General features: G+C 43.0%; 1 protein-coding gene across 3 annotated transcripts in view; it reads right to left on the reverse strand.

The window, feature by feature from the left end:
* Window positions 1-11417: 11417 nt before the first annotated feature.
* The window catches only part of SP4 (Sp4 transcription factor), a 76252-nt gene continuing 69133 nt past the window's right edge, over window positions 11418-18536 (reverse strand). For 2 of the 3 annotated variants that reach the window (XM_069211471.1, XM_069211470.1), the window contains exon 6: window positions 11418-17433. In XM_069211471.1, the coding sequence (XP_069067572.1) occupies window positions 17186-17433 (248 nt within the window). In that variant the 3' untranslated portion in view covers window positions 11418-17185. The remainder of the gene's footprint in view (window positions 17434-18536) is intronic. The other variant, XM_069211472.1, reaches the window with a different exon arrangement.

Below are 18536 nucleotides of genomic sequence, written 5' to 3' on the forward strand. Positions count from 1 at the left end.
TGTAGGAGGCTGGACTGGCTTGTAGTGAGTACCAAGGGGTACTTGCACCTTGCACCAGGCCCAGTTATCCCTTATTAGTGCATAGGGTGTCTAGCAGCTTAGGCTGATAGATAATGGTAGCTTAGCAGAGCAGCTTAGGCTGAACTAGGAGACGTGTGAAGCTACTACAGTACCACTTAGTGTCATATGCACAATATCATAAGAAAACACAATACACAGTTATACTAAAAATAAAGGTACTTTATTTTTATGACAATATGCCAAAGTATCTTAGAGTGTACCCTCAGTGAGAGGATAGGAAATATACACAAGATATATATACACAATAGCAAAAATATGCAGTATAGTCTTAGAAAACAGTGCAAACAATGTATAGTTACAATAGGATGCAATGGGGAAACATAGGGATAGGGGCAACACAAACCATATACTCCAGAAGTGGAATGCGAACCACGAATGGACCCCAAACCTATGTGACCTTGTAGAGGGTCGCTGGGACTATTAGAAAATAGTGAGAGTTAGAAAAATAACCCTCCCCAAGACCCTGAAAAGTGAGTGCAAAGTGCACCAAAGTTCCCCTAAGGACAAAAGAGTCGTGTTAGAGGAATAATGCAGGAAATACACAAACCAGCAATGCAACAACTGTGGATTTCCAATCTAGGGTACCTGTGGAACAAGGGGACCAAGTCCAAAAGTCACAAGCAAGTCGGAGATGGGCAGATGCCCAGGAAATGCCAGCTGCGGGTGCAAAGAAGCTTCGACTGGACAGAAGAAGCTGAGGTTTCTGCAGGAACGAAAAGGGCTAGAGACTTCCCCTTTGGTGGACGGATCCCTCTCGCCTGGGAGAGTCGTGCAGAAGTGTTTTCCCACCGGAAGGACGCCAACAAGCCTTGCTACACGCAAATCGTGCGTTTGGCGTTTTTGGACGCTGCTGGGGCCCAGGAGGGAGCAGGAGGTCGCAAATTGGACCTGCAGAGAGAGGGGACGTCGAGCAAGACCAAGAGCCCTCACTGAAGCAGGTAGCACCCGGAGAAGTGCCAGAAACAGGCACTACGAGGATGCGTGAAATGGTGCTCGCCGAAGTTGCACAAAGGAGTCCCACGTCGCCGGAGACCAACTTAGAAAGTCGTGCAATGCAGGTTAGAGTGCCGTGGACCCAGGCTTGGCTGTGCACAAAGGATTTCCACCGGAAGTGCACAGGGGCCGGAGTAGCTGCAAAGTCGCGGTTCCCAGCAATGCAGCCCAGCGAGGAGAGGCAAGGACTTACCTCCACCAAACTTGGGCTGAAGAGTCACTGGACTGTGGGGGTCACTTGGACAGCGTCGCTGGATTCGAGGGACCTCGCTCGTCGTGCTGAGAGGAGACCCAAGGGACCAGTAATGCAGCTTTTTGGTGCCTGCGGTTGCAGGGGGAAGATTCCGTCGACCCACGGGAGATTTCTTCGGAGCTTCTGGTGCAGAGAGGAGGCAGACTACCCCCACAGCATGCACAAGCAGGAAAACAGTCGAGAAGGCGGCAGGATCAGCGTTACAGAGTTGCAGTAGTCGTCTTTGCTACTATGTTGCAGGTTTGCAGGCTTCCAGCGCGGTCAGCGGTCGATTCCTTATCAGAAGGTGAAGAGGGAGATGCAGAGGAACTCGGCTGAGCTCATGCATTCGTTATCTAAAGTTTCCCCAGAGACAGAGACCCTAAATAGCCAGAAAAGAGGGTTTGGCTACCTAGGAGAGAGGAAAGGCTACTAACACCTGAAGGAGCCTATCACAAGGAGTCTCTGACGTCACCTGGTGGCACTGGCCACTCAGAGCAGTCCAGTGTGCCAGCAGCACCTCTGTTTCCAAGATGGCAGAGGTCTGGAGCACACTGGAGGAGCTCTGGACACCTCCCAGGGGAGGTGCAGGTCAGGGGAGTGGTCACTCCCCTTTCCTTTGTCCAGTTTCGCGCCAGAGCAGGGGCTAACGGGTCCCTGAACCGGTGTAGACTGGCTTATGCAGAATTGGGCACATCTGTGCCCAACAAAGCATTTCCAGAGGCTGGGGGAGGCTACTCCTCCCCTGCCTTCACACCATTTTCCAAAGGGAGAGGGTGTCACACCCTCTCTCAGAGGAAGTTCTTTGTTCTGCCATCCTGGGCCAGGCCTGGCTGGACCCCAGGAGGGCAGCTGCCTGTCTGAGGGGTTGGCAGCAGCAGCAGCTGCAGTGAAACCCCAGGAAGGGTAGTCTGGCAGTACCAGGGTCTGTGCTACAGACCACTGGTATCATGGAATTGTACCAACAATGCCAGGATGGCATAGAGGGGGCAATTCCATGATCATAGACATGTTACATGGCCATATTCGGAGTTACCATGGTGAAGCTACATATAGGTAGTGACCTATATGTAGTGCACGCGTGTAATGGTGTCCCCGCACTCACAAAGTTCAGTGAATTGGCTCTGAACAATGTGGGGGCACCTTGGCTAGTGCCAGGGTGCCCTCACACTAAGTAACTTTGCACCTAACCTTTACCAGGTAAAGGTTAGACATATAGGTGACTTATAAGTTACTTAAGTGCAGTGTAAAATGGCTGTGAAATAACGTGGACGTTATTTCACTCAGGCTGCAGTGGCAGGCCTGTGTAAGAATTGTCAGAGCTCCCTATGGGTGGCAAAAGAAATGCTGCAGCCCATAGGGATCTCCTGGAACCCCAATACCCTGGGTACCTCAGTACCATATACTAGGGAATTATAAGGGTGTTCCAGTAAGCCAATGTAAATTGGAAAAAATGGTCACTAGCCTGTCAGTGACAATTTTGGAAAGAAATGAGAGAGCATAACCACTGAGGTTCTGATTAGCAGAGCCTCAGTGAGACAGTTAGTCACTACACAGGTAACACATTCAGGCACACTTATGAGCACTGGGGCCCTGGGTTACCAGGGTCCCAGTGACACATACAACTAAAACAACATATATACAGTGAAAAATGGGGGTAACATGCCAGGGAAGATGGTACTTTCCTACACAACCCCCCCCCCCAAACGAAGGACAATAAGACTAGCCATTACCTGATGAGTCTTCATTGTCTAAGTGGAAATATCTGGAGAGTCCATCTGCATTGGAGTGGCTACTCCCAGGTCTATGTTCCACTGTATAGTCCATTCCCTGTAGGGATATGGACGACCTCAACAATTTAGGATTTTCACCTTTCATTTGTTTTAGCCAAAGTAGAGGTTTGTGGTCTGTCTGAACAATGAAGTGAGTGCCAAACAGGTATGGCCTCAACTTCTTCAGAGCCCAGACCACAGCAAAGGCCTCCCTCTCAATGGCAGACCAACTCTTTTCTCTAGGGGTCAACCTTCTACTAATAAAAGCAACAGGTTGATCCTGGCCCTCAGAATTAAGTTGTGATAGGACTGCCCCTACTCCTAATTCAGATGCATCAGTTTGGACATAGAATTTTTTAGAGTAACAAGGGCTTTTCAGGACAGGTGCAGAGCACATGGCCTGCTTTAGCTCCTCAAAAGCTTTCTGACAGTTTGCTGTCCATAATACCTTTTTAGGCATTTTTTTGGAAGTGAGGTCATTAAGAGGGGCTGCAATGGAGCCATAGTTCTTAATGAACCTCCTGTAATACCCAGTGAGGCCTAGGAAGGCTCTCACCTGAGTCTGAGTGGTAGGGGGAACCCAATCAATAATTGTTTGGATTTTCCCCTGAAGTGGTGCAATCTGTTCCCCACCAACAAGGTGTCCCAGATAAACCACCTTACCCTGCCCTATCTGGCACTTTGAAGCCTTGATAGTGAGGCCTGCCTTTTGCAGGGCCTCCAAAACTTTCCATAGGTGGACCAGGTGATCATCCCAGCTGGAGCTAAAGACAGCTATATCGTCCAAATATGCTGCACTGAAAGCTTCCAGCCCTTGCAGGACTGTGTTCACCAACCTCTGAAAAGTGGCAGGTGCATTTTTCAAACCAAAAGGCATTACAGTAAACTGGTAATGTCCTCCAATGGTAGAAAATGCAGTCTTAGGTTTAGCATCTTCTGACAATTTGATCTGCCAATACCCTGCAGTCAAATCAAAAGTGCTTAGATACTTGGCAGATGCCAGTGTATCTATGAGCTCATCTGCCCTGGGTATAGGGTGAGCATCAGTTTTGGTTACCAAGTTGAGACCTCTATAGTCTACACAAAACCGCATTTCTTTCTTTCCATCTTTAGAATTGGGTTTTGGTACCAGTACCACAGGAGAAGCCCATGGACTGTCAGAGTGCTCAACCACTCCTAGTTCCAACATTTTCTGAACTTCTTGCTTTATGCAGTCCCTGACATGGTCAGGCTGCCTATAGATCTTACTTTTGACAGGTAAACTGTCTCCAGTATCTATAGTGTGCTCACACCAAGAAGTGGTGCCTGGCACAGTAGAGAAGAGTTCTGAAAATTGTCCTAGGAGATTTATGCAATTATCTTTCTGCTCAGCAGTAAGACAATCAGCCAAAACTACACCTTCCACAAGAGCATCTTGTTCTGTGGAAGAGAAGAGATCAGGTAGAGGATCACTGTCTTCTTCATGTCCCTCATCTGTTGCCATGAGCAGGGTGAGATCAGCCCTGTCATAGTAGGGTTTCAGGCGGTTGACATGGAGCACCCTAAGGGGACTCCTGGCAGTGCCTAAGTCAACCAAGTAGGTGACTTCACCCTTCTTTTCAACAATTGTGTGGGGTCCACTCCATTTATCTTGGAGTGCTCTTGGGGCCACAGGCTCCAAGACCCACACTTTCTGCCCTGGTTGGTACTGAACCAAAACAGCCTTCTGATCATGCCATTGCTTCTGGAGCTCTTGGCTGGCCTGAAGGTTTTTACTGGCCTTTTTCATGTACTCAGCCATCCTTGATCTGAGGCCAAGTACATAATCCACAATATCCTGCTTAGGAGCTTTTAAAGGTTGTTCCCAACCCTCCTTTACAAGTGTGAGTGGACCCCTAACAGGGTGTCCAAAAAGAAGTTCAAAGGGGCTAAAGCCCACTCCTTTCTGGGGTACCTCCCTGTAGGCAAAAAGGAGGCATGGTAGAAGGATATCCCATCTCCTGCGGAGTTTTTCAGGGAGTCCCATAATCATGCCTTTGAGAGTTTTATTAAATCTCTCCACCAGTCCATTTGTTTGTGGATGATAGGGTGTTGTGAACTTGTAAGTTACACCACACTCCTTCCACATGGCCTTTAAGTATGCAGACATGAAATTGCTTCCTCTGTCTGATACTACTTCCTTTGGGAAGCCCACCCTGGAAAATATTCCCAGGAGGGCCTTTGCCACTGCAGGAGCTGTAGTGGTCCTTAAAGGAATAGCTTCAGGATATCTTGTGGCATGGTCCACTACCACTAAGATAAACCTATTGCCTGAAGCAGTAGGAGGGTCAAGGGGGCCAACTATGTCAACCCCTACCCTTTCAAAGGGAACCCCAACCACAGGCAGTGGGATAAGGGGTGCCTTTGGAGTGCCACCTGTCTTGCCACTGGCTTGACAGGTTTCACAGGACTTACAAAATTCCTTTGTGTCCTCAGACATCCTAGGCCAATGAAACAATGGTACCAATCTGTCCCAAGTTTTCATTTGACCCAGGTGCCCAGCTAAGGGAATGTCATGTGCCAGTGTTAGGAGGAACTTTCTGTACTCCTGAGGAATCACTAATCTCCTGGCAGCTCCAGGTTTAGGATCCCTATGCTCAGTGTACAAGAGGTTGTCCTCCCAGTAAACTCTGTGAGAGTCACTGACATCCCCATTAGCCTGTTTGACAGCTTGCTGTCTGAGACCCTCTAATGTGGGACAGGTTTGCTGTGCCACACTCAGCTCCTCCCTGGCAGGCCCCCCTTCACCCAAAAGCTCAGCAGTGTCTGCTTCCAGCTCCTCTGGTGTAGGTTCTGCACAGGGAGGGAATTCTTCTTCCTCAGAATTAGAATCCACTGTAGAGGGAGGGATAGTAGGAAGTGGTTTGCTTCTACTAGCCCTAGCTTTAGGGAGCACTTGGTCCATTGTTCCAGGATCCAAGCTTCCCTGTCCTTTTTGCTTTTTGGCCTGAGCCCTTGTCAAAGCAAAAATATGCCCTGGGATGCCCAGCATTGCTGCATGGGCCTCCAACTCCACATCTGACCAAGCTGATGTCTCCAAATCATTCCCTAATAGACAGTCTACAGGTAAATCTGAAGCTACCACAACTTTCTTTGGACCAGTTACCCCCCCCCAGTTGAGATTTACAACAGCCATGGGGTGGCTTTGTGTTATGTTGTGAGCATCGGTTACTTGGTACTGGTGTCCAAGTATGTGCTGTTCAGGGTGCACCAGTTTCTCAATCACCATTGTGACACTGGCACCTGTGTCCCTGTAGGCCTGGACCTCAACACCATTTATTAGGGTTAGTTGCTTGTACTTCTCCAAGTTATGGGGGCAAGCAACCAAAGTGGCTAAATCAATAGCCCCTTCAGAGACTAAAGTAGCCTCTGTGGTCTCCCTAATCAGACCAACCCCAACTAAATTACCAAAAGTGAGCCCAGCTACTCCCTTGGATTGGCTATTAGTAGGTTTGCTCCCACCACCACTGCTATTAGTAGGGACACTAGGTGTAGTAGTAGGGGTTGTAGTGGTAGGAGCTGTGGTGCCCTTCTTTGGACAACTGGGATCTGTTGTCCAATGGCCTTTTATTTTACATAAATAGCACCATGGTTTCTTTTCCTTGTTCTGATTAAAGGAGGATTTGGACCCACCCCCCCCCACCAGAGTGTTTTTGTGGGCCTGATGAAGACTCATTTTTAGATTTGTCCCCACCCTTGTCAGAAGACTTACCATCCTTCTTTTTGTTGCCATCTTTGTCACCCCCTGTATGAACTTTTCTGTTCACTCTTGTTCTGACCCATTTGTCTGCCTTCTTTCCCAATTCTTGGGGAGAGGTCAGATCAGAGTCCACCAAGTACTGGTGCAACAAATCAGACACACAATTATTAAGAATATGCTCTCTCAGGATTAAGTTATACAGGCTGTCATAATCAGTAACTTTACTGCCATGTAACCACCCCTCCAAGGCCTTCACTGCCTGGTCAATGAAATCAACCCAGTCTTGTGAAGACTCCTTTTTGGTCTCTCTGAACTTTATCCTGTACTGTTCAGTGGTTAAGCCATAACCATCCAGGAGTGCATTCTTAAGAACTTGGAAATTATTGGCATCATTTTCTTTCACTGTAAGGAGCCTATCCCTACCTTTTCCACTAAATGATAGCCATAGGATAGCAGCCCACTGCTTTTGAGGGACATCCTGTACAGCACAGGCCCTCTCAAGTGCAGCAAACCACTTGTTAATGTCATCCCCCTCCTTATAAGGGGGAACTATCTTGTGCAGATTCCTGGAATCATGCTCTTTTGCAGGATGACTATGGGGAATACTGCTGCTGCCACCATGGGTATCTAAACCCAACTTCTGTCTTTCCCTCTCTATTTCTAAAGACTATCTATCCAAATCCAGCTGTTGCTTCTTGAGCTTCAGTCTGGTTTGTTCCACTCTCAATCTATTGAGCTCCCTTTCTAACAATCTGTCATCAGGGTGGGTGGGAGGGACATTTCTAGATACAGAGGTATGATGGGAATGAACAGAAGGAGACCTGTCCCTTACAGAGGGCACCCTAACAGCTTGGCTACCAGCATAATGTGAGAGCACACCATCAGTATGGTGTGATTCAACCTCTGTACCAACTATGCTAGACTGTCTAGTAATGGGCAGGCTGAGAAGTTTCTTTCCTGAACCTTTTCCTGGGGGAGTCCCTGGATCAGATTGAGAACCATTAGCTACTTTTTCTACAGATTGGGCACTTATGGCCTTATCCTGTACTCTAAGCATATTAATTAACAGTTCTAAGGAAGGATTCTTTCCTACACTCAAACCTCTCTCTATGCAGAGACTCCTTGCTCCTTTCCAGCTAAGGTGATCATATGCAAGTTTGGACAGTTCAACATTTTTGCCTGTGCCAGACATTTTTTAGAGAGAGTTAAAGTGATAGAAAAAAAAGAAAAAAAGTTTTTAGAACTTTTTGGAAAGACAGAAAAAACTTTTTAAACTTTTAAGAACTTTTTGAAAGTTTAGGAGTACTTTTCAGCACTTAGAAAAGAGTGAAAAGAGGAAATGCAAAACTTTTTGGCTATGTGTATATACACTGACCTTGTTTTGTATATTTTTCTCTTATGAAAAGTACAATGACAAGAGTGGTAAGTAGTCTCAAGCACTTATCCCACCACTGCACAACCAATGTAGGAGGCTGGACTGGCTTGTAGTGAGTACCAAGGGGTACTTGCACCTTGCACCAGGCCCAGTTATCCCTTATTAGTGTATAGGGTGTCTAGCAGCTTAGGCTGATAGATAATGGTAGCTTAGCAGAGCAGCTTAGGCTGAACTAGGAGACGTGTGAAGCTACTACAGTACCACTTAGTGTCATATGCACAATATCATAAAAAAACACAATACACAGTTATACTAAAAATAAAGGTACTTTATTTTTATGACAATATGCCAAAGTATCTTAGAGTGTACCCTCAGTGAGAGGATAGGAAATATACACAAGATATATATACACAATAGCAAAAATATGCAGTATAGTCTTAGAAAACAGTGCAAACAATGTATAGTTACAATAGGATGCAATGGGGAAACATAGGGATAGGGGCAACACAAACCATATACTCCAGAAGTGGAATGCGAACCACGAATGGACCCCAAACCTATGTGACCTTGTAGAGGGTCGCTGGGACTATTAGAAAATAGTGAGAGTTAGAAAAATAACCCTCCCCAAGACCCTGAAAAGTGAGTGCAAAGTGCACCAAAGTTCCCCTAAGGACAAAAGAGTCGTGTTAGAGGAATAATGCAGGAAATACACAAACCAGCAATGCAACAACTGTGGATTTCCAATCTAGGGTACCTGTGGAACAAGGGGACCAAGTCCAAAAGTCACAAGCAAGTCGGAGATGGGCAGATGCCCAGGAAATGCCAGCTGCGGATGCAAAGAAGCTTCGACTGGACAGAAGAAGCTGAGGTTTCTGCAGGAACGAAAAGGGCTAGAGACTTCCCCTTTGGTGGACGGATCCCTCTCGCCTGGGAGAGTCGTGCAGAAGTGTTTTCCCGCCGGAAGGACGCCAACAAGCCTTGCTACACGCAAATCGTGCGTTTGGCGTTTTTGGACGCTGCTGGGGCCCAGGAGGGACCAGGAGGTCGCAAATTGGACCTGCAGAGAGAGGGGACGTCGAGCAAGACAAAGAGCCCTCACTGAAGCAGGTAGCACCCGGAGAAGTGCCAGAAACAGGCACTACGAGGATGCGTGAAACGGTGCTCGCCGAAGTTGCACAAAGGAGTCCCACGTCGCCGGAGACCAACTTAGAAAGTCGTGCAATGCAGGTTAGAGTGCCGTGGACCCAGGCTTGGCTGTGCACAAAGGATTTCCACCGGAAGTGCACAGGGGCCGGAGTAGCTGCAAAGTCGCGGTTCCCAGCAATGCAGCCCAGCGAGGAGAGGCAAGGACTTACCTCCACCAAACTTGGGCTGAAGAGTCACTGGACTGTGGGGGTCACTTGGACAGCGTCGCTGGATTCGAGGGACCTCGCTCGTCGTGCTGAGAGGAGACCCAAGGGACCAGTAATGCAGCTTTTTGGTGCCTGCGGTTGCAGGGGGAAGATTCCGTCGACCCACGGGAGATTTCTTCGGAGCTTCTGGTGCAGAGAGGAGGCAGACTACCCCCACAGCATGCACAAGCAGGAAAACAGTCGAGAAGGCGGCAGGATCAGCGTTACAGAGTTGCAGTAGTCGTCTTTGCTACTATGTTGCAGGTTTGCAGGCTTCCAGCGCGGTCAGCGGTCGATTCCTTATCAGAAGGTGAAGAGGGAGATGCAGAGGAACTCGGCTGAGCTCATGCATTCGTTATCTAAAGTTTCCCCAGAGACAGAGACCCTAAATAGCCAGAAAAGAGGGTTTGGCTACCTAGGAGAGAGGAAAGGCTACTAACACCTGAAGGAGCCTATCACAAGGAGTCTCTGACGTCACCTGGTGGCACTGGCCACTCAGAGCAGTCCAGTGTGCTAGCAGCACCTCTGTTTCCAAGATGGCAGAGGTCTGGAGCACACTGGAGGAGCTCTGGACACCTCCCAGGGGAGGTGCAGGTCAGGGGAGTGGTCACTCCCCTTTCCTTTGTCCAGTTTCGCGCCAGAGCAGGGGCTAAGGGGTCCCTGAACCGGTGTAGACTGGCTTATGCAGAATTGGGCACATCTGTGCCCAACAAAGCATTTCCAGAGGCTGGGGGAGGCTACTCCTCCCCTGCCTTCACACCATTTTCCAAAGGGAGAGGGTGTCACACCCTCTCTCAGAGGAAGTTCTTTGTTCTGCCATCCTGGGCCAGGCCTGGCTGGACCCCAGGAGGGCAGCTGCCTGTCTGAGGGGTTGGCAGCAGCAGCAGCTGCAGTGAAACCCCAGGAAGGGTAGTCTGGCAGTACCAGGGTCTGTGCTACAGACCACTGGTATCATGGAATTGTACCAACAATGCCAGGATGGCATAGAGGGGGCAATTCCATGATCATAGACATGTTACATGGCCATATTCGGAGTTACCATGGTGAAGCTACATATAGGTAGTGACCTATATGTAGTGCACGCGTGTAATGGTGTCCCCGCACTCACAAAGTTCAGTGAATTGGCTCTGAACAATGTGGGGGCACCTTGGCTAGTGCCAGGGTGCCCTCACACTAAGTAACTTTGCACCTAACCTTTACCAGGTAAAGGTTAGACATATAGGTGACTTATAAGTTACTTAAGTGCAGTGTAAAATGGCTGTGAAATAACGTGGACGTTATTTCACTCAGGCTGCAGGGGCAGGCCTGTGTAAGAATTGTCAGAGCTCCCTATGGGTGGCAAAAGAAATGCTGCTGCCCATAGGGATCTCCTGGAACCCCAATACCCTGTGTACCTCAGTACCATATACTAGGGAATTAGAAGGGTGTTCCAGTAAGCCAATGTAAATTGGAAAAAATGGTCACTAGCCTGTCAGTGACAATTTTGGAAAGAAATGAGAGAGCATAACCACTGAGGTTCTGATTAGCAGAGCCTCAGTGAGACAGTTAGTCACTACACAGGTAACACATTCAGGCACACTTATGAGCACTGGGGACCTGGGTTACCAGGGTCCCAGTGACACATACAACTAAAACAACATATATACAGTGAAAAATGGGGGTAACATGCCAGGCAAGATGGTACTTTCCTACAGTGATCCTTTCAATAGAGGATCAAGTGATGACAACACTGAAAGTGCCACATGAGAACAAATTCACAAACATTTGTGTCTACAAATAATAATGTAAAAATTAACGAAACATGTATGTCCGAGGTTTTTTTCATGCATTACTGTAATGTCTTAGGGCAGGAAACGACTTGTGCATGATTTTATTTTCAAGTCCATGAGAAACAAGTTTATACAAATCAGTCAAGTAGAAATCTCAAATTATCCTACAGAGGATTTGCTGGCAAAAGGCTGCAGGGTCTAAATTATAGGACCGTGGATCTATTTTTTTTTTCAGCTTGATTTTTGTAAGAAACATTACAGTTTAATTACTACAAAATGTTTCATACAAGGATTTTCATAAAACAATTCCAATTTTATCATTTCATGTTTTTCATTTCAAAATTCTGGTAAAAGTAATACCTTCTGTTTACATAAATTCTTGTGTGATGACAATTGTTACATGCATAATAATACAGAGCATTTAAAGGAAGACAAACGCAAATCCTGTTGCAATGAAATTGTAATGTAATGGGGAAAAGGACCTTAATATCACGCTTGCTAAAGATGGGCAAGTTGGCCTACTTCAGCCTACAATATCAAATCTGACGAATAATGACTTGTGCTCACTGTCTAATAATAATAGATACAAAATTCTAAGAAAAATTTTAGGAGAAAACACAAGCATTTAACAGTGGGCATATAACATGACGAATATGTTTGAGCACAGATAATTACATGAAAGAAACTTGTGTCTATACGTAGCAAAGAGAAAGAACTCTGAAATGCAAACAGTAAGTAATTTATCGGACCCTCACAATTACGGATACACATCACAGTCAACTAAAAGCAAAACTGCCATGTTCAATATTTTCCTACTCAAAACAATCATCTTGAAATGCTACATGGACTAGGACATCAAATATTTTTTTTAACTCTGGTCGTCAGCTGTTCACCAGGTCACAAGTTGTGAAACACTGCCACATTTATTAATACATTTAAAATGAGCTTGTCAATTTTAAATAATAGATTTACACACATGCATCTACATAGACATGCATGAGCATGTATAATACTCAAAAAAAGGCACACACAGTGCACCTTTTCAGTCTTCGTTTTTGTAAAACGAACAGTGTAAGTGAACTGGCTTCCGTTGGTAAATGTATAACACCTGCTGGCTAAAGTAAAGATACAATGTAGGTTTTATTATGGCAGAAGCACAACAAACTAAACTGCAGTTGATCTGAATGGCTTCATGTAAAGAAATTAAAAGGTATAACTACAACCCTTCTGGATATTTGAAATTGACCATCATAATATCTGCTAATCGTTAATTATAAAGCTCCTTATCGACAAAATGACACTCAGTATAAATGTAAACTAAGAGTCAGTCTAAATTATTGCATTGAATGCAATGACTGCAAGTTTCTCTAAAACATGAGGAAGAGACAATATACTGTACGAAAAATACGCATTTCTGAGAAAAGCCATACAAGAAAGCTTATTCTAATATAAATGTATCCATACTTATTGAAAAAACACTACTATCAAAATATATCAACCTAATAAAATCCAAAATCCAATGACTGGCCAACATCTTCACATATTTCACCCTAATTGCGTATTCCCTTCCGAAAAAGATACAAGATACTTTACATAACTATTTTTAAAATAAAAAAGTGCATACAAAATGGTGCATCTACTCAATCTCTAGTAGAAAAATGCTTGAACGCTATTCAAAATTGGTATTACACTAGGAAAGTGAACACGAGATTGTGGTTAAACCTTGATTTCAGAAGGTTACTATTGCAGAGGTATCTAAAAGCTCAGTTCCTGCACCTCCAGCAACACTTTTACAGAAGAGAGTGTCTACCATGAAATGCATGTGAATTTCTTTTAATCTCTTCTTTCCTGATATTACTATTTGTACGCGCAAAAGCAGAACATTGCACAACTGTTCAGTGCAAAAGAATCTGTGTGCAATTAGGCCAAGCATCACTATGCTTTTAATAATAAAATACAAAGCAGAGGTATGTGCTAAAGCCCCGTAGATATCTTTCTTTAACGCACATTGCGAATGCACTCAACAAAATAAGTTTATGCTCAACGAATTCTAATTATTATATTCAGCACTCTTGCTAACTTAATATAGATGGCAGACGATCACACAATTCACTGACTATTGAAGCCAAGAGAGGCAAAGGTCACGTGAAACTCCCAACACAAAGCAGTAAATAAATGTTATCAGAATCATTCCTCAGTTTTCATATGCGTGCACAAACCAAGACACCGGATTACTGTGAGAATTATCTTTTCTTTAAACAAATGAGACGGTACCTTCAATTTCAAACCGACGAATAAAACCTATGCAATGTTTGTATGGATCACATAAAATAGATGCAGATCTGTTTAATGCGGGGAACCATTATCCCCCTCTACCCCCCCCCCACGAGCCAAGTCTGTTACAATTCTGTGCCATTCCAGCTGATACAACTGATTACCATACAGTCATGACATCACAACTGTTATTCGTGTTTGTGTATGATAGAGAAAGAATGTCTGGTTCTACACAGGATAAGCTACATGGATCCTACCAAACTGAATGCATTACCTCAGGTCCCACTAAAGTCAAAAGACTGATTCACAAGGTTGTCTGCAGAAAGAGCTTTAAGTACAAATGTGAAATCATGTCCCTGATTCACAAAAACCAGGAATTACAGGATTTCACCCACATAAATATATTTACTGGATAAGATTTTATGTGACAATACATATGTCTCAGAGGCACTGTAGGCATTCCAAGGCAGGAACACCAAAAAATCATGAGGTCAAGACCCAAGGATGTGCACTGTTGGGGCTATTCACAAATATCTGTGGTTAGTTTCCCACTCTGGAACCAGAGGGAGATCTACACTTCTTGAAGGTAGAGCAGTCCAACAAGCAGAACAAAAAAATCACCTCAGCAAAATAAACAGTGAAAATGTACTTTTGTATTACAAAATTGTTGGATTTACGTATGTGAAAAGGATTATAAACAATAGTACTCCTCAATTGAGCTTCATCCAAATACTCCATTATTTTGTGAATTCCAAGAAAGCTGCAAATCTAGGTGTAGTCATGTAGCAGAAAATGACTAACCTACATACCACTCAAATTATAAACCTGCCCTTAGTCTGCCTTCATATTCTCTATAATATCAACAGACTCCTTTGTAGATTTATGAACACTGACAATGAACAGTTTTCATTATTTTAACCTGTAGATAATGCAACTAAGTTTTGGTGACATGAAAATAAATCACCACGCTAAAAGCAGAGCTGTATGCATGCGTAATAAAAACAAACAGACTGCATTATTAGACCATAATACAGAGGATATACTCCATGGCGAACTTTGGTCAAAAATAAGTTCCGAATTTCCAACTGGTTGTAACTGTAATTCACTGGAATGAAGTTTCAAGAATTACATAAAAGGGATCACTGGAATTACACCACCCGCAACCATTACACATTATGACACCACTGTTGTTTGATCCTTAACAGTACCAAAAGATTTGTTAAACACAGACAGAAAAACCTGTGCACAAAGAAGTTTCTTTAAAAAAAAAAGAAAAAAGGCGAAGAAGACCTTTCGGTTTTGCAGGACTTTTGATGATACTTCTTTTAAGAAAACCTTTACATAAACGTCTGCAAGCAACATTAGCTTTTTATGAAATTAATAATAAACAGTGTAGATATTCCTAACACAAAACTGTGCTAAATAAATATTTTTAGGCTGCTTGATTAATTCCACAAATTCCTTAAAACGTGTTTTCTCACGTTAGATGATTGTTTGCTTATGATGAACAATTGTGTACGGTTCTGAAACCAGAATAACATTAGAAATAATATTAGAAGTTTTAGTCACAATCAATTTATTATCTACTTTCCAAAATTACTAAAAATGCAAATATGGGGTGTTTAGGCACTGTACTTTTGGAAGTTTTCTGTCCAAATGTTGGTTGCCGATAAAGAAAAATACACAATCTCTTTCAAAAGGGATGCAACAAATTTAGTTGTCAAATAAAAATACACTGCAGCTTTTAATGATTACTCAATATGGAATACCATGCCTGCATCTGTCAGTTATGTTGAGCACAGTAAATCTACGAAAAAGAACAATTTTGAGCACAGTAAATCTACAAAAAAAAACATAACTTTCTAAGTTAATCATTTTATGCTAATCGACAGCCAGTACACTTTTTCTTATGATAAATTAATTGTAAACCTGGTTCAGCAGTATAAAAGAATGCAAGCAAAGTGTTCACAGACATAATGGTTGTTATTTCCAAAAAGCATTGTGAAGAAATGTGAAGGGGATAGTAGTACATCCTGCTGTGCGTGAATGTTTTCCGAGTAAAATAGGTGCAAGTTAACTATTAAAAATAGACCGCTTTACCGCGCTTCACTGTAAAAATATTATGCAATATCTTAAGCATTTCTTAACATTTTAATGATGGCTAATGACTGAGCGGATAATGGCATGATTTGGTCGCTAAATTTAACTGATGTGCTATTTATTTCAAAAGTTACATGATGTACCTTTCAAAAATATTTAATAATAAATTACTTTACTGCTTACTATGTCTAGTAGCGTGCCTCACAACCATTATGTCCCCCATAACTAGGACATAATCTGGAAGTCAGGTTCACACGGGTACTCGTCAGCAGGCTGGCCGCTAAGTTGCATGTTGCAGCACAGGGGGTGGGGGTCGGCGGAAGGACTGGTGGAGGTTGTCAAATGACGATATGGGATTATGATGCACTTAACAGACGAACATTATTCTCAAATTAAAGCCAAGCTAATCATATTTAAAGTAAATACCAGGCAGTGAGGCCACGGTCAGCTTCTTGTCAAAGCTCGTCACAAGAACAAATTAATGGTTGACTGCCTTGATGTTTACAGTAGACCTTTATGCACTCTATAGACAGAGATTCTTATTTTTCTGTGATATAATATTCATTTCTCTTCATTAGTAAACATGTATTTCACAATTACAACATAGGTGATCATATAAATGGCCTTCGCTGTTGCCCTCTCTCACTATTTGTAAGTGTGAATATTTTAAAGTTATGAATAAATGATAGCAGTGCACTGCATTACTTTTTGCGGCACATCATTTTCAAAAGGTTACTTGTTCCAACATCTTATGAAAACACTCAATTTGATTGTCATTAAACACACTACTACAATGTAGTGGCCATGATTACATTAACGGGAACACAAGTTTGTGTGGCAGCTATATACAAATCCAACAGCACGTTTTCTTGCTTGAGGTAATACTTACCCAACATCTTTCACTAAAAAACGTTTTCTAGAATTAAATAACTAAGCTCACTATACATCAAATTGAGAAAAAATATTATACAGAAATACAAACCAATACCACTAAGTAAATACAGATATATCCATTGTGGTGTGGCTATGGGGAAGACAATTCCCACCAAAATGCTAAAATGTATTTGCTTAAGTACCACAGTATTAAAGTAATCACAATTAAAGATAATTATACGATATGTTTTGATATTATCAGTCTGTACAAAGAAATACAATATAGTGCTATAAGAACAAGCAACATTGTGTATGACACCCACAATGTATTGTCCATCCACACCACATAACAAAAATGTAAAAGTATGGATCAAATACTCCATATCCACGCCTCTAATAAATAGATGTCCACAGTTTCTCTTCTTGAAAAAACTCCTGGTTGCTCCAATTTACATACTCCAATCTTCCCTAAACTAGGTACACATTGAAATGTGTACTGAAATCATGACTGTACAACATAATTGCTTAGTTCCTTTTGTAGCTGACGTCCACTTCTTGGAAAGTAGATTAATTTAAGTGCATTATAAAGAGTTTGTGCATATTTAATTCAGAATTCATCCATATTTGATGAAACATTGGGGGTTGCTGGATTGGAATCTGGAGAAATAGCTGCAACTGTGACAATTCTTGGAGATCCAAGCACCTCAGTAACTGCTGGGTCCAGCTCTCCTGAGGTAACAATAGCGAGAGCTGTTCCACCACCTTTCTTGTTTTGATGTGTTTTTACATGTTTGGAGAGATGGTCACTTCTCATAAACCGCTTGGAACATTCTGGGCATTCAAATCTTTTTTCACCTATATAGGGTGAAACAAAAATATCTATTGATTTTGACATGTATATGCTTCATCAAGAAATAACACACATATCCATACATTTACATGATAATAGTTTGAAAATATGTTGTAATTGTTTTTGATATATTTTCAGATAACGAAATAACTATAAGTTGTTACTGAGTCCAACAATCATGGAAAAGCTATACAGAGGAGACATGAATGAGGAAAAAAATGTGATTCAAAACACTTTCAAATACACTGCAGAGTTAAGATAAAAAAGACAGATAAAGTGAGAGAAAATTAGGAGAATGAAGCAGGTGACTAAGCATACAATTCCATGAAGCTATAACAAACTTTGAAAATATTGTTTTTTTGTGGTGTAACTTCTCGGTCACTTTTTCCATAGATGTTGGTATGGTCATAATATTCGTCCAACTTTGTATGCACATTTTAGGGTGTAATACCAGTTTCTCATACTAATGCACTTGGAAAAGGTGAAATGCCGGTTTGTTGATAATGATTTGAGAGAGATTGTTGAGATCTGATTCGTAGGAGAAAGCAACATTTGTCTTTTACTTTTAACTCACACTTTTCAATTATGTAACACTGGAAATACATATTGGATGACCTGCATCACAACGACTACATTTCCAATAGAAGTTATCACAAAAATTGCAATTATAAAGCTAGTGTTGAGTAGAATCTTGGGAATCTTTTTTGAAGAACTAAAACAGTCAGAAAGTGGTTATTAATCTGGCGTTGGAGGGGATCCTTACCAACTTAAACACAGTGTTCTTTGAAAGTCTCCTTAACCCCTAAAGCTATGTCAATGTTAGTTATCAGTTTGTGGCTGGCAGCGATGGAGCAGAGTTAACATAAACCAAGAGGGATCCACCAGTCAATGTTTTTGCTTTGGGGCATCGTATCTCAAAACCTTGCAATGAGGCAAAATCAAAAGCCAAAGCTGGCAAAGATCTATTGATGTCAGTTACATGATTGTCAAACTCCTGCTAAAGTGGTTAGTTTTGATGCTAAAAGTTTAGAGTGAGACAAAGCTGGATTTCGTAGATTCCAAGGGAGCTTTGCTTGTGGGATAGATGTGCCAACCGCTCCAGTAAAAG

This window comes from Pleurodeles waltl, chromosome 10 (genome assembly GCF_031143425.1).
Source record: "Pleurodeles waltl isolate 20211129_DDA chromosome 10, aPleWal1.hap1.20221129, whole genome shotgun sequence".
Classification (NCBI taxonomy): Eukaryota; Metazoa; Chordata; class Amphibia; order Caudata; family Salamandridae; genus Pleurodeles; species Pleurodeles waltl.